The sequence below is a fragment of the Nyctibius grandis genome, chromosome 26 (assembly GCF_013368605.1).
Source record: "Nyctibius grandis isolate bNycGra1 chromosome 26, bNycGra1.pri, whole genome shotgun sequence".
NCBI classification, from domain to species: domain Eukaryota; kingdom Metazoa; phylum Chordata; class Aves; order Nyctibiiformes; family Nyctibiidae; genus Nyctibius; species Nyctibius grandis.
The window spans coordinates 5,395,131-5,417,606 of record NC_090683.1 but is presented as its reverse complement, the minus strand read 5'-3'; the positions used below and the strand labels follow the sequence as shown (position 1 = coordinate 5,417,606).

At 60.5% G+C, this 22,476-nt stretch overlaps 2 protein-coding genes across 2 annotated transcripts in view; one reads left to right on the top strand and one right to left on the bottom strand.

Annotated features, from left to right (window-relative positions):
* The first annotated feature begins 39 nt into the window (after window positions 1-39).
* SNX11 (sorting nexin 11) lies at window positions 40-8,128 on the top strand. The gene is made up of 7 exons (XM_068418696.1): window positions 40-198; window positions 4,096-4,144; window positions 4,431-4,517; window positions 4,875-4,975; window positions 5,233-5,331; window positions 5,419-5,631; window positions 6,990-8,128. The coding sequence occupies exons 2-7, from the start codon at window positions 4,124-4,126 to the stop codon at window positions 7,129-7,131; spliced, it is 663 nt and encodes a 220-aa protein (XP_068274797.1). The 5' UTR covers window positions 40-198; window positions 4,096-4,123; the 3' UTR covers window positions 7,132-8,128.
* A 2,649-nt stretch (window positions 8,129-10,777) lies between these two features.
* The window catches only part of SKAP1 (src kinase associated phosphoprotein 1), a 151,865-nt gene continuing 140,166 nt past the window's right edge, over window positions 10,778-22,476 (bottom strand). Inside the window, exons 12-13 of the mRNA XM_068418854.1 lie at window positions 11,530-11,648; window positions 10,778-10,928 (exon numbers count right to left, since the gene is read on the bottom strand). Coding sequence (XP_068274955.1) covers window positions 11,547-11,648 — 102 coding nt within the window. The 3' untranslated portion in view covers window positions 10,778-10,928; window positions 11,530-11,546. The remainder of the gene's footprint in view (window positions 10,929-11,529; window positions 11,649-22,476) is intronic.

The window sequence follows — 22,476 nt, the reverse complement described above, 5'->3', positions numbered from 1 at the left end:
GGTCGCGCCGCGGCGTGGCGGGGCCGGGCCCTTCCGTGAGGCCGCCAGCAGCGGAAGGGCCCGGGCCTCGCCCCCAGGCCTGAGGGGGTGGACTACAACTCCCAGCATGCTCCGCGCCGGAAACGGGGAAGCGCCGCCCTCGCTATAAGGCCGCCGCGCCGCCGCGCCGCTTAAAGGGGCCGCGGCCTGCGTGAGGAGGTGAGGGGGCCCTGAGGGAGGGGCCTGGGGCGAGACCCCACCGGCGGCGGGGCTGGGGAGGTCCCCTGGGCCCCGCGGCGGGCAGCGCCCAGCCCCTGATGGGGATCCCTGGCCCGCTCGGGGCGGCGGCGGGGCAGGGCCGGGCCCGGGGCTGGCGGGGGACGGGGCGGCGGGGCTGGGCCTCACCCCCTGCCGCGGCCTGTCCCGGCGGGGCCTGGCCCGAGGCCGCGGTGACCGGACCAGCCGCCTTACAGCGGCATCGAGCCCCCCCTACCCAGAGCGGTGCGGGCCGCTGCGGGGGCCGGGCCGGAGCGGGTGGAGCGGCCCCGGGGCCCAGCCCTAAACCCGGCTGGTGCTCACGGTGCTGCAGAGCTCGGGGCGGCTTGGCCGGGCTGCTGCGGCCGGAGCGAGCTGGCGATGGTGTGGTCAAACGCTTGTGTGGGTGTGCTGTGGTGCTGGGCTGGCTGCGGGCATCCCCTGCCAGCGGGCAGCGTGGACCGAGGGGTCCGGCTTTGGGGCGTCCATCGGGACGGGGAGCCCTTTCCCTCCCAGATGGGAAAACAGCCTCAGAAAATCCGCTGCGGTGTCGGTTGTGGACAGCTCTGGCCAAGCGTGACAAGCAAAAGCAGAAACAAACGGGACTCGTTCCCTTTTTTTCCTGCCGTGGAGCTGCTCTGTGAGGCTTTCCTCAAAAGCCAGAGGCTCTGGCGTGGCTGGAGGTCGCCCGGAGCAGCGCTGGGTCTGTGTGGATGGATGCAAAGCCTCGGCCAGCCTGGTGCTGGGCAGGGAGTGGAGCTGAGGAGGGAGCTCCGAGCTGGACTAAGCTATCACTGGTAGGAAAAAGCATTTGATGCAGGTCCTGCTGTTAGAGAGGGGTAGAAACCACCGTTCAGGATGTGTCTGAGTCAGCGAGGAAGATAAAAGATAGCAAGCGAGAGAGAAACACTTTCTCTGTCAGCAGTGTGTGTACAGGGTGGGGGGAGGCAATCCAGCCAGAGCTGGACCGTGTCTGTGGCTCGTCAAACACCCAGACTGCTGGATCCTGGGCGGGTGAAAGCCATGAGGCTCCAGGAGCAGGGACGTGGGGTGTTACTGTGCGGCTTCCACCTCTCGCGTCCTTCTAGCTAGGAGACATTGAAAGCGCGAGCCCTGGGAACACCGAAATGCAAATTGGAGGCAGACTAAACCAAACCCAAACCGCATGTCCCAGGGCCCCTTAAACTGAGGCTTTGAGCAAAAGCCCTGAAAGAGGATTTGGTGTAACTGTTTAAAGCGACCTCAGAGCTGCCTTCGCCGTTGGGTTTAAGTTGATTTATCAAGTTAAGATCAATTAACTCCAAATAAAGCGTAAATAAGATTATGCGTTTCTTGGTACAACTCTGGATGAAAGTACAGGTAAAAGACGTGAGTGCTGGATGCTCTGATCTCTGTTTTCCCCGCAGCCTGTCTGCCTCCTCGCTGACTGCAGAGAGCCATCTCCCCCCGGGTCTCTCTGCTCTTCGGAGCACCCTTTCAGCAGCTGGGAAATCAAATTCCTCTTCCTGGCAACCCTCTGCTGTTCCATTAGGCAATTTCTTGAGTCTCTCTCTTCTCCCTCCTGCATTTTTAATCTAGGCAGGGCTGTTCTGCAGAGCAAGGAGCTCTAAAAGCAACGGGAGGGCGGCAGCATCCCCTGGGGAGGCCAAGGAACATAATGGTCAAGTTCTGCTGCCGAACTGGTTCTGGCTGGGAGCCCCCAGCACGGGGCAGGAGCTGAGCTTCCCCCATTACCGTGCTGAGCAAAGTGACTCATGTCCCATTTGGCTCCTTCGCTCCCCTCCTTCCCCAGGGGAGGAATCATGTGCGCCGAAGCGTGGGGGTTTGTTGGGTTTTTTTTGGTAGGTTCCCCTCGCCCTCCCCCTCACAGCTCAAATTGGAAACAGCAGCAGCCTGACCCAACACCAGCGAGAGTTCAATTACTCAGAGGCATCTTGCAGCGGGCCTGAGCCTCTTGCTGTCTATCCCAAAACTCTTCTCAGCTGTTATTAACTCTTTCCGTGCTCTCGGGGCGGAATCGGATGGCTGAAATCTTACAGAAAATACCTGCAAACCGGTGGAGCCAGATTTTTTAAAGCGTGGTTTGTGGCTCAACCCCTCCCCTTGTCCTGGCTAAAATTAGCTCCTTCTTCAGAAGCGCTTTGCTTCACATCTGAGCGTACAAATAAAGGCTGGATTTCCAGCGCTGCCTGACACGTGGCAGCTCTCACGGCCTAAAAGGCAGGACTCCAGGAATGGGGAACAGGTGAAGGGTTGCTTGTCCCCTGCCACCAGGCAGCCGTGTCCCTCCGGAGCCTGGGCCGGGACAGGCGAAGTCCTGCACTGCCCGTTCATCCCTCCAAAAAACCTCGTGCAAACAATCCTGCCGAGGAGGTGAAACCAGGACATGGGACACGCTCGGTCTTCCAGCTCCCCCTGACGAGTGCTCCCGGTCTGTGTGTGCACAGTGCGTCTGCGGGGGGGGATCTCTGTACCCAAAGGGGTTCCACTAGCTGGAAACCCCATTTATTGGGGGGTTGGGGGTTACTTTGCTGTCCCCTTCCCCCTCAAGCCCTCGTGTTGTTGCAGAACAGGAATTACTGCAGCAGCACGTAATGGTGCAGCAAATTAGCTGACATGGTCCGGCAGGAGCTGGGAGCACTGGAGGAAGAGGCTGGTGCGATGGGAGCGTGGGAGCAGCTCCCGGGGGGCACCAGGCACCTCTGTGGCTCCCCCAGGGCTTCACCAACACTCATCACCCCCCCCAGCTTCTGCTGGGAGAAGGGGGGTGAGGGAGGGGTGCGAGGGGGAGCGGTTGCAACAGCGGAGTCTAACCAGGGAGGGAAATCGTGGTACTGAGTTTCCTGCTTATTCAGGTGACTTGTGAAAGAGATGGTGAGAAATATCTGTGTCTGGTGCTAATTGCTGAGGTGGCAGCTGGGGAACGGGTCTGATCCAGGCAGGAGAAAAGCAGCTTTCCTCTGGCGAGGGGCAGCGGGGTCTCGGCGTGGGCTGGCTGCTCCCCCTGCTCGATGGCCCAGCTGAGCCCGTGCTGGGCAGGCGGTGGGGGAAGAGGGAGGCCTGTAGGAGAAGGAAACTCTGATAAAAGCCGGGTTTTCTCCTCCCCAGCCAAACCGGCTCCCCTGGCATTTCAGTGCAAACCTGCCCGTGCGGGGAGTGGGCCGGGCTCTTCCGCCCTGTCTCTCTCCTGCGTTGCCAGTGCTGGCTCCGCAGGAGCAAACTGGGGACCTGGGGTCTCGGTGCTGTGCAACAGGGAGGCTGTTCCTGGTTAATGGGACTTACACTGGGGAAAAGCTCTCCCAGAGGCCCCGTTATCTGCCCGGGAGCAGGGACGTGCTGTGGGAGAGGAGGGCAGGCAGCTCAGCAGGAGCAGCCGGCTGCCCCATCCTGCCCTCGGGTGGTTACAGCCCATCTGAGCTGGGCACCCTGCTCACCTCTGTGTGCGATCCGGGGATTTCTGAGCGCTGTTCTGGAAGGCTGCAGGATCCCGGTGCCTCTCTGTGGGCAGGGGTGACCTGAAGACAAGCCGTGGAGGAAAGAGGAGCTGCAGGCTCCGGCTCTGGTCACGGCGTGCTCTGCGGCACACCCCAGCGAGAGCTGAACAGGCCACATTGCCTCAGGAGCACATGGGAGATGAATGCTGGATGCTCTCTCCCTGTGGGCTGCTGGGTTTGAATGCATCCTCTTTATTTCATGGTGACTGAGGAGAAGATCGGGGAGTGCAGCCAAGTGTGGACGTGGGGGTCGGAGAGGTGCCTGCAGGGTGGGACAGAGCTGTGAGGTGCCTGGGGGGATGCAGAGTACATGGGAGACCCTGACGTGTTGATCTTGTCTTACTAAATCCTTTTTTTCTCTGTACAGATGTTTCCCGCTGGGCTCTGGCTCTAGGATGTTGGAGAACCAAGAGGAAGTAAGACCCTTTCTGACAGGGGTTTTGGCCGTTCCTGGCTGGGGTTTGGCAGCGCTGGAGTGGGTGGTCTTGGCTGAGGGCGAGAGGTGCTGAACGCTGGGCAGGGCTGAGGGGTCGCTGGCGAGAGGGATGGGAGAGGCTGGTGCTGCCCCTGGGGCAGGATGGCTGGACGAGCCAGTGTGGTGGCAGGTACCTGTCCCCAGGAGCCCCTCTGAGCCCCACGAAGGGGGTGACACCGGGGTGGTGAGCACCACCTCCCCGTGCTCAGGCAGTGTTTGTGCTGTAGGAGCTGACCACGGTGCGTGTTCAGGACCCCCGGGTGCAGAACGAAGGCTCCTGGAACTCCTATGTGGATTATAAAATCTTCCTCCACGTGAGTTGAGGCTGGGGGAGCGAGGGGGGAGCTGCAGAGCTCGGTCAAGCAGAGTTGTCCGGCCATGTCTGGCTGTGCTGAGTGGGGGTGGAAGCATCCGTGAAGGGGGAACCCTCAGCAGCCCATCCCTCCCGCTGCACTGTCTCTGTGAGGGTCTGAGACCCAACTTCTCCCCTGGAGCCTCCTGCTCAGGTCTTTTAGGTACTCTCGGCTCACCCAGCACACCCCAAAGCCCACTGCCTCGAGGGGATCCCTTAGTCACTGTGCTCAGGGGTCTGCGTGGGCAAGATCCTGCCTTCCTCTGCCTTGCTGCCCCTCAATCCCATGGACTGCTTCCATGGTGGGTTTTCTTTGCAGACCAACAGCAAGGCCTTTACTGCCAAGACCTCATGTGTGCGGCGCCGGTACCGTGAATTCGTGTGGCTGAGGAGGCAGCTCCAGAAGAACGCTGGCTTGGTGTAAGCATGCCTTGTGCTCCCTCCTTTCCCCCACCTGCAGCCAGACGCTGTTTCCCGTTGCCCTGGGGATCCCAAATCCTCTCTGAACAGACATGGATAGAAACCCCAGACAATAACATGGAATACCTGAGCTCCTGGGATCCAGCTCTGCACAAAGCAGGGTCGTGGCTGCTGCTGCCACGGGTGTCCCCACGTCTCCTTGCTCTGGCGCTGGGGTGATCTGACGCTGAACTGCTGCCTCTGCTCTGTGCCTGCAGGCCTGTCCCAGAGCTGCCAGGGAAATCCACCTTCTTCGTGGGCAGCACGGATGAGTTCATCGAGAAGCGGAGACAGGGGCTGCAGCAGTTCCTGGAGAAGTGAGTAGAGCATTTGTGAGGGCTGGAGGGAGGCAGAGGACACACTTGGAGCTCCTGCCTCACTCACGCTCCTTTCTCCGTGCGCAGGGTCGTGCAGAACGTGGTCCTGCTCTCCGACAGCCGGCTGCACCTTTTCCTGCAGAGCCAGCTCTCAGTACCCGAGATCGAGGCGTGCGTGCAAGGCCAGGGCTCGCAGACAGTGACAGGAGCCATCCTGCACTACGCCATGTCCAACTGCGGCTGGGTGCAGGAGGAGGAGAGCCGCCCCGCGCCGCTGCCGGGAGGGGACCTGCACGGCAGGTAACGCAGGCGGGGAAGGACCGGCCCAGGCAGCCCCCAGCTCCCTTGCTGTGCCTGGAGCTGTTCTGGGCTAGCTGGAGCAGGGCTGGCTACCAGCAGCGCTCTGAGGCAGCTGGTGACTTGCTGTCTGCAGCTCCCCGTGTCAGGGCTTGCCGCTGTGGGGCTGGCTACAGCCTGATTCCAAAGAGTTGGTGCCCGTGCAAGGGACTTTCACCAGTCAGAAACAGCCTCTGCTGTGAAATCAGAGGAGCTGCCAGGCTTTCTAGAGACCCCTGAATGGTTTTGAGCTTTCTGTCCCATCCTTGTTACGGTTGCTTGAGGGAATGAAGTTGAGCCCGTGGTCCCCAGCCCTGCACACCAAACAGGCAGGATTCCTGGGGGTCAGGCGAGTAGAGCGGGACATCTTGGGCTGTCACCAGCAGTCTCCTGTACTGCCCTCCAGCCTGCCCGGGAGGGTGACCTGTTCTGGCCGTGGCCAAGGCTTAGCAGAAAAGAGCTCGAGTCTCTCAGAAGAACTTAAGCTGAGATTTGCAAAGGCCTTTGGCTGCTTTCCTCTGCAATCCCTGGGGAGCGAGGAGCCTCTGGAGGCTTTCAGAGCTCAGGCTTCCTGTGCCTCTTCCCTTGGTCCTCACAGCGTGAGTGGGTTCTGCAATTCCTTGTGCCCATCAGAGCTTCAGAGTGCTTGCTGCACACTGGGGAATTAATCGGGCATCTCCCTGTGGGGTGGCTGCCCCTCCCCTGCTGCCAGGCAAGGGTTTTCTGCACGTGGGGAGGCAGCTGACCTGGTGGGAGAGGAGGGCATCCTCACTGCTGCAGCTCCCTGCGAGAAGCTGAACAAGCACAGACATCACCTGTGTGTCTCGAGTCCTGCGGCAGGCGTGGGGTCTCGCTGGCAGCGATGCTCTGGGTTCCCCCTGTCCCTCAGACGAGGTGGTTACCTGCTAAGCAGGAGGCCCTCCTGCACCACCCAGTGCCTGGTGCCCGCGTTTCTTCATCTTGGTTTTCAACTAGCAGGAAGAAAGAGGTGTCTGGACTCCAGCGAGAGACCTGTTTTTAACTAGAGCCTTTCTGGTTTAAGGAAGGGGTTTGAGGGAGCGCAGCAGCCCGGGCTATTGGGTAGGTACCCAGGCAGTGCGGCTTCGGGGCTCCCTCTCGCTGGTGGCAGCTCTCCCCGCCTTCCCTGCTCCGGGCTTGCGTGCGAGGGTGAGCGGCTGCTCCTGTGGCTGGGCTGGCTGGAAGCCGAGGGCTGTGGTGGGGCTGCGCAGAAGGGGCTGTGCCAAGGAGGCAGCGGTTCACATGGGCACCTCGGGCCCTGCATCCTCCTCGGATCCCATCTCTGACCTGTTCTCTCCTCCCAGCGGTGCCGGCCGGGGAAGCCCGCAGGGTCCCAGCTGCCTCGAGCCCTTCCCGTACTGGGGTGACTTCGGCGTGGACGACACCCACTCGGACAGCCCGGATGAGCCGGCGGAGCCCTTGGGCAGGCGGCACGAGACGCAGTGACCAGTGCTAGCGCCGTTGCCTGCCTTCCCCGGGACCTGCAGCCCTCGCTGGAAGAGGGACCACTGGAGGGATGTCCAGGCTGGTGGGACTGGCGCTGCACTGGGAACGTGGCCTTGTCCCGGGCTCTGCGGTGTTCGGGGCTCACGTGCTCTCTCCCTGCTGACTCTCAACTGTCCTTGATGCCCCAGGCAGCGCGTTCGTATCGCTCTTCTCTTCGGAGAAGATCTCTAGTGGTTAGTGAAACCTGTGTTTGTTGTTCCCGTGGCCTTTGCTCGCTGACTGGAGCAGTAGCAGGGCTTAGTGAGGTGGCAGTGCCAGCAAGGCCCCGTGCTCTGGGCATGTCCCTGGCCTGGGGCAGGGTGGGACACGCTGGCTCAAGTCCCATATGATGGAGGGAGGATTTCCTTGGTGGAGCCACGGGCTGGGAGCAGGGGCTGGCCGCTGCCCTGCGGGGTCTCTTCAGTTTAGTCCCCCGTGTCCCCCTCCGCACTGCAGGCAGGGGAGGAGGCTGCATCGCCCCCGTAGCAGCCACGCTGTGCAGCTCCTGGGGAGGGTGGTCTCAGCTGCACAGAGCCAGAGCCCACGTGTGGGGTGCAGGTACCATACCCACACCTGGGGCCTCCTGGCACAGCCTGCCCTGCCGGCTGCCTACAGCTGGGACGAATGGGGATGAGCTTCCCCCTGGGAGCGTGGGGCAGCAGAAGGGGTCGGTGGGGAGGCAGAGGGGGGCAGTTTGTCTCCCCTGCCCTTTTGAGGGCCTGCCCCTTCCAGATGGGCTCCTTCCTCACACGCTGATGGCCACGCACAGGGTGGGGAATGAGGGGCCTCACACCCAGGATCTAGTTTGCTCAGAAAAAAGGAGCCTTGGAGTCAGTGTCCAGCAGCACTTGGGCTCTGGCTGCTCCTCCCTGTGCTCTCCTGCACCTTTTCCTCCCACCCTCAGCACTGGTGAAGGCAGAGCCGACGTGCTCTGACTTGAAATAAATAAAAACGAGGTAGAAGAGACTTACTGGTTGCTGGCAATGTCTGTCCTCACTGCGTGGGCAGAGGGAGCCGGGTGGAGGCCGGGCTGATTGCAGAGGGACGGCTTTAGGGAAGAGAGAAGGTTATTGCACCTCGCCATGGGGCTGGAGCTGCTGAACCCAGCGGGGCTGACCCTACCCCAGGCAGCAGGGAGGTCCTGGGGCCAGCAGGGGTGGTGGGGCCAGCCCCAGGGTGGTGGCAGGGCTGAGGGGTCCCACCATGGCCCTGGCTGTGGGGGGGTCTTGGCCTCACACGGGGTCCAGGGCACACTTCGGAGGGGGAGGGAGGCTTGGAAACCCATCGAGGCGCATCCCAAATGTCAGGAGAAGTTCATGGTGAAGGCTGGCAGCTGCTGGCGCGCTGGAGCGCCGCTGCCATTGGCTGCCCCCCCCATCATGCATATTCATGTGTATTCATGACTGTGCAGCTCCAAATGGCGCAGCTGTGAGGCCAGCTGTGCCCACGGACCCGCTCCTGCGCCCATGCGTGCCCTTTGCCTGCGCACAGCCTCACGCAGGCAGCGCGCCCTCGGCTGGGGTGGTATCCTGCCCCCAGCTCCCTCCAGTCCCCCAGCACGGTTTGCACCACCAATTTGGCCTGGCACTGCCACATCCTTGGCTTGACGCCTTGCCAGGAGCCAGCCGGCCCCGGGGCTTCCCTTGGAAGGTGGATTTGGAAAGGGCAGCCTGTGGGGCTCAGCAGTGCCCGTGGGGCTGCCGGACCCATGGGGCTGCCGGACCCAGGGCTCTGTCCCCTCTCCTGGCCGCTGCCTCCTCACAGGGGCCCCGTGGTGCCCATCCTTCCTCCTCAGGGCTGCAGCCCCGCTGCCAGCTGCGTTTCAGAGCCAGGCAGGGATTATTTTTAGTGGCGTTGATCAGCTTTGCAAAGCTGTCGGGAAAACAGTGACTCAGAGGCAGACCTGGCCGTGGCGGGGGGAGCAGCCCTGCTCCAGCTCGTAGGGAGCTGAGCATCGATGCCCCCAGGGCTGCAGAGAGCCCCTGGGGTGGGGGGTCCCACCCGGGCTGCTTTGCTGCAGAGGCTGGGGACAATGGCCCTGGGAGGGGGTGACAGTCCCCTCTGCTACCCACGGGGCTGGCTCAGCACCTCGGTGGCCCTACGTCTGCAGGTGAGTGCCGTGCTGGGGGTTATGGCAGCCACAACCCCGTCACCTGCGTGGGGTCAGGGACAGGGTGGGCACGTGGAGCCGCTCAAGGTAACTGTCCCCAGCCGGAGCAGGCGAGGATGGCTCAGCCCCCTCCCTGCACCCTCGCAGCCTGGCACGTCTCTCACCACCCCACCGCCTGCCAGGAACACAGCCCTGCTGCTGGGAAGCCAGCCAGCCTCTCCAGGCAGCGCATCCTCACCCCCCCGAGGCTGTCCCTCGAGTCTGGGCAAACAAATGCTGGTGCTTCCCCTCCCCACCGTGCCGGGGGGCTCCTGCCCTGATCCGGGGCTCTAGCAGCCCCTGTTTGGCCACCTACCCTGCTCCCGTCTCCCTCTCGTGCCCCATCTCCCTCTCGTGCCCCGTCTCCCCAGCCTCACCTCAAGCAGAGCGTGAAGGTCTCAGCCCAGGCGTCCCCGGCGAGGTGGTGGATCTGGGGCAGGATCAGGCCTCCTGATGCTTGACCATCGGGAATGGTAACGGGGTGCAAAGGGCCAGGCCGTTTCCTACACGTAGGGCTGGGGCAGATGCGTCCAGCCAGTCCCAAGCCCAGAGCATCCTCCTGGGCAGGAGCATCGGTTCCTCCCTGCCCAGGTCCCAGAGAGCATCCAGGAATGATGCTGGTGCTGCAGCTGCCCCCCCAAACCAAACCGTTCCTCACAAGATGCTCATGGACGGAGAAATGGAGACAGGGGAGGGCTGAGCACTGCACCGAGGGGCAGAGCAGAGGGAGCATTTCTCTCTGCTGCCCCAGCACCGGCTCCCACGGCTGCTCCGGGGTCACCCATACTGCAGCGAGCTGGGGAGCACCGCGGGGGACCTGAGCACCCCAAACCCACCCCCCACACCCAAGACATGCCCAGCAGGGAGGTGCCCCCGTGGGTGCGAGGGGGCTGCGTGCGGGATCCTGGCGAGGCAGCGGGCGCTGGGGCGGGCTCGGCTGTGTCCCCACAGCCCCCTGCGTGCCTCTGGGGTCCCCCAGGGTCCCCCCAGTTGTGCCCGGCTTCCAAACACCCCCACAGCTGCCCTTTGGGGCTGCCCTTGGGCGATGCCCGGGCTCACCCCGCGGGCGAGGCTCCTGCTTCGGCCCCGATGCGCCCCAGGTGCTGCCGGCCGAGGGCTGGGGGGTGTCGGGGGGGCTGCTCCAGCGCAGCCCCGGGGGTCCGGACCCCCTCCCCGGGCAGGCTGCGGCCAGCAGGTACCTACCACCATCTAGTGGCCCTTCAGCCAAGTGCGGGAGGAGGAGGAGGAGGAAGATGCGCTGAGTTAATCCTCAGTGCTGGACCTGGACCAGAGGGCTCTGGGGATGCTCAGAGCTGGGGCTGGAGGCGAGGGGCCACTGCCCGCACCCTGCTCCGGCTCCAGCCCCGCGATGGAGCCTGGGGCAGCCAAACATGGAGAGGAAAATGGCTTTATTGTGGGCTACCAGCCCCCTGCCATGCCCCACCGGCATCACAGTGGGTACCCCGGGGCAGAGCAGGGCTGCGGGGCACTGCGCATGGGCTGGGCGATGGGACGTGGGTCTCTCCGTGCAGCAGATTCCCACAGCGGGGGCAGGCTGGCGGTGGGGACGATGTCGCTGGTGTCTTGGCATGGCCAGGGAGAGAAGCACCTGGATTTGGGGAGGGGAAGAGACACGGGTGAGGGTGGGGAAGGGGACAGCGAGACGCGGGCTGGGACTGACGCAGCTGCACACATCGGTGGGCACGGGGGGGGATAACGAGGGCAGGAGATCCCCAGAGAACAGGGAGGTCTCGCTGCCCCGGGCAGCTCTCAGGACTCTGCCTCTAGCTCGGCTGCAGCCCCTCTCTGCCTTCCCAGCCCTGCTCCGTGCCTCAGTTTCCCCATCTGCCACGTGACTCCATAATGGGTTTTGTTTGGGAGAAAACGGCTGCAAACGCAGCGCTTGGTGCCAGCGTTGGTGTCACAGCCGGGGCCCTGCAGCTCTCCGGCCTGACGGAGGCGGCTGCCGTGGATTTAGCACATTTCTCCCATGGAGCTTTAAGGACATGAAAGCCAGGGAGAGACACTGGCAGGGTGGCATTGTCCCTGAACCGTGACTGTGCTTCCCGGTCTCACCTGCTCCCAAGTAAAATGGAGACCAGGAGATGGAGCCAAAGACAGTCCCTGGGGCTCGGCATCCCAGAGATGCGGGGGCACCCCAGGAACGGAGCCACTCCCCCAGCACCCATCCTCAAGGTGCCACCTCTCACCTGGGGGGCTGTGGTCCTCATTGCTCCTCCAGGTCGTAGGCAGCCTCCAGATAATCCTTCGGGACGATCCCGACTGTGTTGTTGAGCTCCCCGACCCACCAGCCGTATGCGTTGTACTCCTGGGGGGACACAGCTGGGGGTTCAGTGCGGGGCAGGGGACGTGGCTCAGGTCCCTGGACCTACAGAGAGCAGCCCCCAGACCCCCACCAGACAATACCCCAGCCCCACCTCTCCCCCCCTTATAAATCCTTCGCTGTCCTTCCTAACCCTACCCCGTTCTCCCCCTTCGCTCTGGGTCCTGCGGGGCACAGCTTGGGGCTTGCTTGGAAACTCAGCATTTAACTCACACCCCGATATTTTGGGGTACTTTAGTGACCGATGCCAACCCTCGGGATGTCCCAGGCTCCAGCCTGGAGCTCTGTGAAGCCCCTCCACGTGGATCATGCCTGGGTAACCCATCCCCTCCCCAGATTAACGTGTGATTTTCCCCTCTGACAGCAAATATTGGAGGCAAATAATAACAGAGAAAACCTTCACCCCACCAGGCAAGCAAGAGGAGGAGGCAGCACACACAGGCTTGAGAAGTTTGCCATCAAAATAGATTTTTTTTTTTTTAAAGGAGATGTTAAAAGTGATGTGCACAGCAGCACGTCCCGTGTCCCACGCAAGCTCTGACCCCCCCCCCAGATGTCTGGGGCATTTCACGGGTCCCCAAGCTCATCCCCGCTTCCCACCAGGGAAAGGGCTTGGCTGGGGAGCGGGGCTGAGCATCACCAGGGACAACCATCGCTCCCGGCTCTGCAGATGCTGCTGCCCTCGCTGGAGCCTCAAAGGGGTCCCAGGAGCCCCCCCCCCGCTCCCCGGGGACCCCCAGCCCAGCAAACGGCACCGAGAGAAGCCCCCGTGATGCTGCCGGAGAGGAAGGAGTGGGGCAGGATGGGGGCTCCATCCCTGTACCCCACTGTCCTCCCCAGCCAGGGAGGAAAAATCCTGCTGCAAGTCTAGAAGGAAAAAATTTGGTTTATTTTTTGTAGCCCGGAGACCCGTGGGCAGAGGGGCTGAGCTGCACCCCCGGCGTGACGGGCAGCCCCCCGCCTCCGCTCCCCCCCTCCCAGCTCTGCTGTAGCCCGAACACTATGAGGTATTTTAAAATAATTTCTGCTTTGATGAATTGCCGGGTAATCCGCGATTGCTCATAATCAAAGGGAGGAAAATGCAAATGAGAGGCAGGCGAGAACGCGCGGCACCGAGCCTTTATTTCACCGCGCGGTGCCAAAAAGAATTAAAACAACATTAAACTCCCAGCAATAATGTTTAAGTCCTCGTTTCCAAGTGCCAAATTGCACCACTCTGGATCATACAGATGTTCGTTAATTATGCTAATTTTTATTAAACTATTAAAACGAGGAGTGCACTGGCACAGCAAGGCAGAGCCCAGTGCAGGGTGAACTCTGCTCTCGTCTGGAGCTGCTAATTTACATCGCGCGAACGTGCTGATGCCTGATACCGGGTTTTGGAGGGGGGGTGAGGAGGAGGAGGAGGGAGGCTGAGGATGGTTTTGCTGGAATTTACCTAATTACATGTTAATGGGGCCTCTGTGCTCAGTACCTGCCTGGACTAGGTTGCGGGGGGGTGGTGGTGGGGGAAGTAATTTAGCTGAGACTTTACAGAAGGGACTGAAAACCCACTAATGGGGAAGAGAATTGTTCCAGCGAGGCTGGTGGGCCCCGAGCGTGCCCATATGGGGAGAGGGGAGCAGGATGCTCTGCTCCCTCTGCCCGCTCAACCTCCATCAGGTCCTGGGGGCAGCACCCATGGGTGCTGATGCCGTGCTGGGAGCCTCTGGGGACCCTGGCAGGTAGCACTGGGTGTCAGCCAGGAGGCAGAGCAAAGCCATCGCTCTGCCCCGTCCCCAGAAATGCAGCAGGGCTGAGCAAACTGGGAACCCAGTGCCCTTGCCAGACTGGCACCTAAGAGGGAACTGGATTTAGGGGTCACCCCAACATCTATGCCCAGCCCTGACCCAGCCCCACAGGCTCCTGGTTCCCCACAGAGACCCCACACAGCCACGACGGCCCCGCTCCACTCCCGAAATGCTGCGATTTTCTCCCAGAAGGAAGCAAACCCCTCAAAGCACAGCTCCACATTTCACTCCTGAGGTTCCTGGCGCCGAGCAAACCCGAAGCAGACGCTCACTCAGATAATCGCCTACAATCGGGGCTTTTATGGCAGGTTGGCACACGGGGCTGTAAAAGGCTTTATGCTGCGAATCTCCATCAACAAGGAAGAAGGAAAAGGGGGAAAAAAGAAACAACACGACAACCACAACGCCATTTCTCTCCCTGCCTTGCACCACGGCTCCTCCAGCATCACCCAGGAGAGACGATGCTCTTTGAGGAAGGGGAAAGCGGAGGCCCTGAATGACCTGGCTGCAGGTTCCCCCTGTCCCCATCAGGGGGGACAACCCACAGCCCAAGCCCGTGGTCACAGAGGTGGTGACAGGAACGTGGCCAACCATCCCCTGCACAGGGATGGATGACCACCTCGTGGGACCCCAACCTGCATCTCTCCAGCAGCACTTGCCCTGCTCCACCGAGCTCAAATTGTCCCGTTCCACATCCCTGGACCACAGGCTCTCCTCTTCCTCCGAGTGCCGCAGGGATGATCGTCACTCCCAAGCCCTCCTTGCCACTGCACTCCTTTGCCAGCCCTCGTAAACAACCCCGTGGGGCTTCGGGAAGGCCATTAATCACCCCCCTTTCGCACAGAAGATCAATGACGCTTTGATGGATGCCGAAGGAAAAGCCAATCACTCAGGGACTTATCGGTTTATGATTGCTCGGCCCCATTATTAGTGCTTGTGTGTCATACATTATTGTTAGGAAAATGGAGGAATCTAATTCATAGATGAGGTATGGCGGGCGCACGCGGGGTCGGCTGACACCAGGGAGTTTTATACCGGGTCAGCCATACATCTAGTTACCTTGAAAACCAGCTCGGAGCTGCAGCACGCTCTGAGATCCAGGGGATACCTGTCCTCGGGGGATTCGGAGCCGGCAGCAGCTGAGGGATGTGGCTGGGAACACTCTTTCTTTGGCACATCACCCAGGCTGGCACATAGAGGAGTCAATTTGGGTGATGCTCACCCTTTGCTTCAGATCCCGTCTTAGCACAACGTGCCCACCCCACCACACTCCCCTTTTGTAGGGTAAATCCTGATCAAAACAAACCATTCACACTTGTTTCCAATGATTCGATTCAGCTGCTGTGAGGAGCTGAGGACCCACAGCTGGGGCTGGGACTGGGGCTGGGGCTGGGGCAGGGGCAGGGGCAGGGGCAGGGGCAGGGGCATCTCTCCTTCCCCTTGTCCCATCTGCAGCACCTGCTCCGGCATCGCAGTGTCCCATCCCACCGGGGTCCATGTGTCCCATCCCACCAGGGTCCATGTGTCCCATCCCACTGGGGTCTGTGTGTCGCATCCCACTGGGGTCCATGTGTCCCATCCCACTGGGGTCCATGTGTCCCATCCCACTGGGGTCCGTGTGTCCCATCCCACTGGGGTCCATGTGTCGCATCCCACTGGGGTCCGTGTGTCCCATCCCACTGGGGTCTGTGTGTCCCATCCTACGGGGCTCTCCACGCCCCAGCCCAGGAGGAAGAAGCTAAGAGCTCTCTGGGGCTCAGAGCAAGCAGTTCCAGGGGAGATGGAGGAGGAGGAAGGTGATGGCTCCCAGGTGAGGAAGGCCAGGCAGAAATGACCACCTGGGCAAGGATGGCAGTTTTGGCAAGGATGACAGAGAGATGAGCTCTGAGGGGAGACCAGCCTGATGGAAGGCATCCGGATTTAGCCCATTAGTCATTCCCCATTAAAAACAAGCAACACCACAGAGCGAGGTGCCCACGACACACCGACCCCAGGCACGCCGCGGCGGTGGCCCGACCTGTGGGCGCAGGAGGGACGCACGTCCCTACGGGCACCCCGGGGCCACCGGCTCCCCGTGGGGACACCACAGCCATGGGGGGACGGCACGGGGGGACACACGGGCAGGGCAGAAGGATGGGAAGGGGCAGAAGGTGCAGCTGGAGCCCTGCCAGGAGACAATAGCGGCGGCAGCATCGGAGCCGGGGCGCTGGGGGGATCGGGAGCCCCCGTGAAAGCGCCGTATTAATATTTATCCCATAACGCGCGCGGCTCCCGGCTTCGCACGGCTCCGCCGCCGCGCTCTGACCGCAGCACCAACCCTCGGGCACCGCAAACACAATTTGAAAACAATGTGACGGAAATGTTTAATCTGCTCAGCCCATCTGTGCCGCGTATTTCTCCAGCTCTCCCTGAGAGAGGCGCCGTCGAATCTCCACATTGCCTTTAATATTCTCCTAAATCACCTCCCCACCGCACTTCAAGGGCCATTGCTACAATATCACAGGTTCATCGAGAGTGCACGGGAGAAAAGGGGGGGGGGGGGCGCGGGGAGGGGAGGGCGAGGGATGGGGGTGTCGGCTGGGATATTTTTTATTTTAAAATATTTCCCAGGGATGGTGTTCCTGTGCCCCTCGGACAGGCAAGGGGGGAAAAAAAAGGGGGGGGGGTGTGGAAATCAGAGGGAAGTTATTGTGCTGTTGCTGGGAGGCGATTAGTGAGGCTGTTTAGAAGCAAACAGGCAGGAATGGAGCAAAAATCATTTCCAAAGAATTGCTTTTATTAATCTCCTTCCCTTCGCGTGCGGCTGCTGCTGTTCCTCTCTCCAGAGGGCCCCATCCTGCTCCAACGGGTGCGGGTGGGGGGGGGCATCCTCAAGCAGCGTCAGCTCGGGGTCAGCACCCCTGGGTCCCCCCACCACGGTACAACTGTGACCTGGAGCCGAGATGCTCCAGCTCGGGTGCATCCCTGCCTCAGTTTCCCCATCGCACCAAGACTGATCCCCCCTGTGTGGCCTTTCGCTATTTAAAGGGGGCTGATAAGAAAGATGGGGACAGACTTTTTAGCAGGGCCTGTAGCGATAGGACAAGGGGTGATGGATTTAAACTAAAAGAGGGGAGATTCAGACTAGGTATAAGGAAGAAATTGTTTATGCTGAGGGTGGTGAAGCACTGGCCCACGTTGCCCAGAGAGGTGGGAGATGCCCCATCCCTGGGTCAAGGTCAGACTGGACGGGGCTCTGAGCAGCCTGATCTGGTTGAAGATGAGCAGGGGGTTGGACTAGGTGGTCTGTAGAGGTCCCTTCCCACCCAAACCCTTCTGGGTTTCTATGATTCTCTCTCCACCGAGAGGCCCTGCTCCCTACCTGGGTGCTGGGTGCTGCCACCCCCAAACCACCCCACAGCCCTGCACAGGGTCCAGGGGGGATGTGTGGGGTCCAGGGGGTGCCTGGGGTCTAGGGGGTGTCTGGAGTCTAAGGAAGGGGTGTGTGAGGTCCAGAAGGGGTGCACAGGGTCCAGGGGGTGCCTGGGGTGCAGGGAGGATGCACAGGGTCCAGGAGGGGTGCATGGGGGTCCAGGGGATGCCCGGCTGCAGCAGGGGTATGTGGGGTGCAGGGAGCGCATGGGGTCCGGGGCAGGGTGTGGGGTGCAGGGGGTGCCTGGGGTCAAGGAGGGGTGCACAGGGTCCAGCAGGGGTGCAGAGGGTCCAGGGGGAGCACGAGGTGCAGGGTGTGGCTGGGATCTAGGGGGGGTGCGTGGGGTGCACGGGGTGCAGGGGTGTTGCGTGGGGTGCAGGGGATGTGCGGGGTCCGGAGGGGATGCGCAGGGTGCAGGGGGGGTGCGCAGGGTGCGGGAGGGGGGTGTGGGGTCCAGGGGGGGTGCGGGGGATGCGGGGGGGATGCGGGGGCGGGCCGTGGGCGGAGCCGCATCCCGCGTTGCCATGGGAGCCGCTGCCGGCCGCGCTCCCGCAGCCCCGGGGCTGCGCAGCCGGTTCCCCCCCCCCGCCCCGCCCCGCACCGGGGTCACCGCCGGGGCGGCGGAATAAATGAACGCGAGCACTAATGATGTGTTCGCGGGCTGTTTATGCTCTCCGTGTGTCAGGGGCACTCACATTTAGAGAGCTCATTATGGCTGCAATTAGACTGCACCAGCGCTGGATATTTAACTCCTTTTTCTTTTAAATTAGCATTTTAATAACGTGCTTTGAGCAGGGGAAACAAAATGACCATTTTTCACGGACAAACTTCCCAGCTGTAGGTGCAACTTTAATGGCAAAGTTGCAAGGGAGGTAAAATAAGCTCCGACCTGGTCCCTTCCCACCTATCCCTGCCCTCTCCCCCCTCCTCCCCGCCACCGAGAACAGGGGAAAAAAAAACCAGGAGGGATTTTTATTTGCTTTCTCGCACACTCCATTTCCTAAATTTGTTCTGCAGCCAATTATTTTCGCCTTTAAAGTCCTGAACGCTCGCGCCTGATGAAAATTAGCAGCCATCGGAGTTAAACTCTGCCTGTGACCTGTGAAGAGGGCTCGAAATAATCGTGTCTGTGTGTGTGAGCACACGCATGTGCAAGGAGCCATCCATCCCTCCATCCCTCCATCCTTCCATCCCTTCATCCCTCCCTCCATCCTTCCATCCATCCTTCCATCCCTCCATCCATCCCTCCCTCCATCCCCGGTGCCATGGGGACAGCGAGTGCTGACGACATGAGGGATATGACCAAACTATCCAGTACAGTAACCCCCAGGGCCGCTCCCTGCGAAGGTCACCGCGATTATTTCCCCTTGGGCTGGGTTTAGGGGAGTCAGAGGGGCCTGAAGGGGCCGGGCGAGGGGCTGGCTGTGGCCGCTGCTCCGGGCAGAGGGATGGGGACAGGCAAAGGGGACACGGCGAAGGCGACGGCTCCGTGACTTCACCAGAAACTGCCAAAAATGCCCTTTTTCGTTCACACCCGCTCCACAAAGGGCAAAGCCCGGCCCCAGCCAGCCCGAAAGCCACAGCTTTGTTCCTCCATTAGGATTTATGCTCCTAATTAATCGATGACCCCCAACCACCCATCTTTCCTCCAGGGATTGCTGTGAGGGCTGCGGGGAGAGGGTGAGGGACCCCAGGGCTGGGTACACCCACTACTGCCGGGCTGGGAGAGGCACCCGAGCTGGGACAGGGGGTCACTGGGAGCAGGTACCCCCTCTGCCCTGGGACAGGGGGTCACCGGGAGCGGGTGCACCCCTCTGCCCCAGGACAGGGGGTCACTGGGAGTGGATGCCCCCCTCTGCCCCAGGACGGGGGGTCACTGGGAGTGGATGCCCCCCTCTGCCCCGGGACAGGGGGTCACTGGGAGTGGGTGCCCCCCCCATTTCCATAACCCTGGCAGCCCCCAGATACCCCAGGTCAGGACCATGAGCCAGAGCTGGGACTCCCAGGGCCCCCACGCAGCCAAAATTGCGTCGGGGGTCCCGAATCAGTGGGGAATCACAGCAGGGAAGGGCAGGAGCGGAGGGAGAGGGACGCAGCCTTTGCGGGAACGATGCTTTAAACGTTTCCTCTTCTGCACCCGCTCAGCTGCACCTCAGACGCCGCCGCTTCATAAATACAACGCGGGTAGCGCAGGCTGTAATTTGGTGATAGCTACCCCAGGACATATCTAGATACACTTCTGTTATTTTAATTAAATACTGCATTATGGTTTGTGACAACTTCATCGCTATAGCGTAAATGAATTTGGAATTAAAGTCTTACTTAGGCATTCCACTACTTCCCCCCCCCCTCCCCTCCTCTCCACCCCTCCGTGTTACAAAGCAAAAGGCTATAAAACCAAGATGTTTGTTCATTTACAGATGGAGCAGCTTGGAAAAGGGATTAAAAAAAAAAAAAGGAGAAAAGGCAAGAAGCGAGCGTGAAACAGGGGTGGTTTGCGAGCATCCTCGGGTGGAGGAGAGCTCAGACGGGGGATGCGGGATGTTAACGGCGCGTTGCCGTTATCCTCCGGACCGGGCTCCTCCAAACAGCCCTCGGATTTCTGTGCTGCCCCTCATTCTCATTTTTACCTCTTGATTTGTGGCTGCTGCAGAGAGGACGAAACGCTGGAAGTTGGAGACCTTTGGGGACTGGGGAAGGGCACGGCGAGACTGAGTGATGGCAAAGGGAAACTTTTGATTTTCTGCCCAGGCCTGGGAGTCTCAATTCCATCCATCTATTAACTCGTCTCTAATGAAACTAGACCGTACGTGACATTTTGCAATATAACTGCTTTAAATGTTACCACATCAATTGGTTTAAATGTTACCCGCGCCTCATGAACCGGGAGATGGTTTTATAATTATCTCCGTCGCTCTCTAACGAACAGAGATTTCGACTGTCTGCTGGTATTTCACATTAGCAAAGGAAACAAGGGTGCCCGCTCGAAACAAGGGGGCTCAACAGGCTCAAATAAAAACCCCAAGTCACCTCTTGGCAAACCGATGCCAGATCTAAAACCCTCCTGATGTGTTTTGCAGTTGGGGTGTCACCCCCAGCCTCCCCTCGGTCCCTCTATCGCCAATTAACACTCCAAATAAAAACGACTCACACCCGTCTACGCACACACATGTATGTATATAATATGTAGATCCATAAAACGACGGCAGCCCGCGGAAGTTATGGCCGGGGAGGGATGGGTTTAACGCCGAGGCTCCGCTTTAATATTTCCCGTCGTCGCAACCCCAAGTGAAATTTCCATTTACCAAATCAGCTGGGAAACCGTCGGGCATTTGTTAAAGCTGGAAACAAAAAGATCTTTTTTTTGTTGTTTTTTATTATTAGTATTTTTTTTTTTTTGCCACCCATTCGCATCGCAGCAAATGTCCCCCCCCCCCCCACACCCCTCCCCGGCAGATTAGCGAGGGGCTCGTTACTAAATCTCTGTCTAATAAAGGCAGAGTTGACTCTGGAGGAGCTGCCGGTTGTAACGCTGGCTTTGGAAAATGGCAGGATTGTCACACTTAAAGACACAAATTTCCCCCGTAATATATTCGAATGGAAACCTCTGAATCCAATACTACATGGGCATATCTAATAAATTCACAATATTTCAGCCTCAACAGCCTCCGACGGTTCGTTTTAAAGATTTATGTGGTAAAAAATTACTCGGTGATGAATATAGTTTATTCTGTGCAGTATTGGAGGGTATAAGGAATTAAACTACTGTCTTTAGCAGTGAATTTATTATTACCTCTGTCAAAGCCCAAGTCTTTAACAGCATTTATTATAAATTTCAGTGCAAAATAAATGGGCAGAGCACGCCTTAAACCCCCTCAGCGGAACCACGTGCCAGCCCCGAAGGTCACGGGCCGGGAGGCAACGTCTCAGCAGCCCCCCGAGCCCACTGGGGCCAGCACTGGTGGGGAAGGGGCCACCACGTGTCCCTGCCACAGCCACCACTGCCCTGTGGGGACCGGGGTCACCCACTGTGGAGGGCTCGGAGCTGGCGCGGTGGTTGGGGTGAAAGCAGCGGGGTCGGGGCAAAATTTGGGATGAAGCACTGGGGATGTGTGGGTGAGTCCCCACAGATGGGGCAAAATTTGGGATGGGGACACGCGGGCGCTGGGCATCATTGGCGCTGCCTCCCCGGCGCTCGGCCACCCTTTTGTCCTCGCCTGCGATGGGTGTCCCCTCATTTATAAAAATTACCTGGGAGGAATGAGGCTGCCAGGGGCTCGTTCTGGACGATTGGTTCCCGCCGGGGGGGCGAGGGGGCCGGCGGGGAAGGATGGCCCTCGCTTGAATTTGACCGGTGGGTGACCGTTGCCTTCCAGCTGACCCCGCCGTCCCATCCCCATCCCTCCCAGTAGGGTTATTAATGGGAGTCGAACGCCGCCGAGCCCGGGGAGCCCCACCGGAGACCCCAAGGGGGGCTGAGCCCCCCGCCCCGGGATGCAGCTGCACGCTGAGCCCCGACCGGGCTCGTTACACGTTGGCTCCGTCACCCGCGAGGTTCAGCTCATCGGGGGGGTCCGTGGCCACCCCAGTGGCTTCTCCCCACGAGCGAGATGGCCCCAAATCGAGGGAAAAATGCCACTAGATGTCACCACACGCCTTGTGCTCGGGGTCCGGGGTACGGGAATATGCCCCCCCCCTTCTTCTCCCCCTGCTTTCATTGAAAGCAATTGAGAGAATTAACTTATCCGGTTTTATGGCCTGCTTGTCACATCCAACTAAACCCACTTAAAATAGGAAGTCTCGCTGCATTCAAATAATTATCATAACGTACAAATCACTCAGCCGGGGGACAAGGGACCGGTGCCGGGGACAGGGACGCGCTGCCGGGGTTTCGCTGGGATTACTGCTCCCCCCTCCCCACGGTCATTTCCCCGTGTATTAGCCCAGCTGGGCTGCAACGAGTGGGGTAGCGGTGTTTTGGGGTGATGAGGTGGGGTACGGGCTCTGCAGCTCGGCCAGCTCCAGCTGTGATCCCCCTGTCCCCGTTATCCCCGCAGCACCGGGGCCCGACAAAGCACTGGTGGCACTGGGGTGTGACAAGGAGCCTCCTGCCCGAGTGTGGGGGGACGATGAGCAAAGCCCTTGACAGCGGCATTCCCTGGACTCCCAGTAAAAGACTCCCAGCGCTGGCACGGGCACCCAGGCGAGGGGTCGGGGCTGTGGAGGAGCCGAGGAGGCTCCTTGGCCAGTGCCAAGGAGGGATGTGGTGGGTGATGATGCTGCCCGTGCCCAGGGTAGGACCACGCATCCCTCCGCCGCAGCATCCCCCGTGCCCGCAGCCCTGGCACTGCCAAGTCCCCCCCCCAGCCACCGATGTCCACTAACCCCCAAATCACTTTTCCCCGCTGTTGATGCTCGAAATGTCAGACAGGACCCGAGCAGCAGCCGGCGTGTGTTTCAAACACACCAGATGGATTTTTATATTAGCTCCTATTTCATGTTCAGACAGAGCGACCGCGCCGCTGAAACGGCAGCCTCGGTGCTGCCGACTTTGCTTCTGTGAGATTAATTCTGCGAAATTAATTGGGACAAGATTGAAAAGGAAATTAAA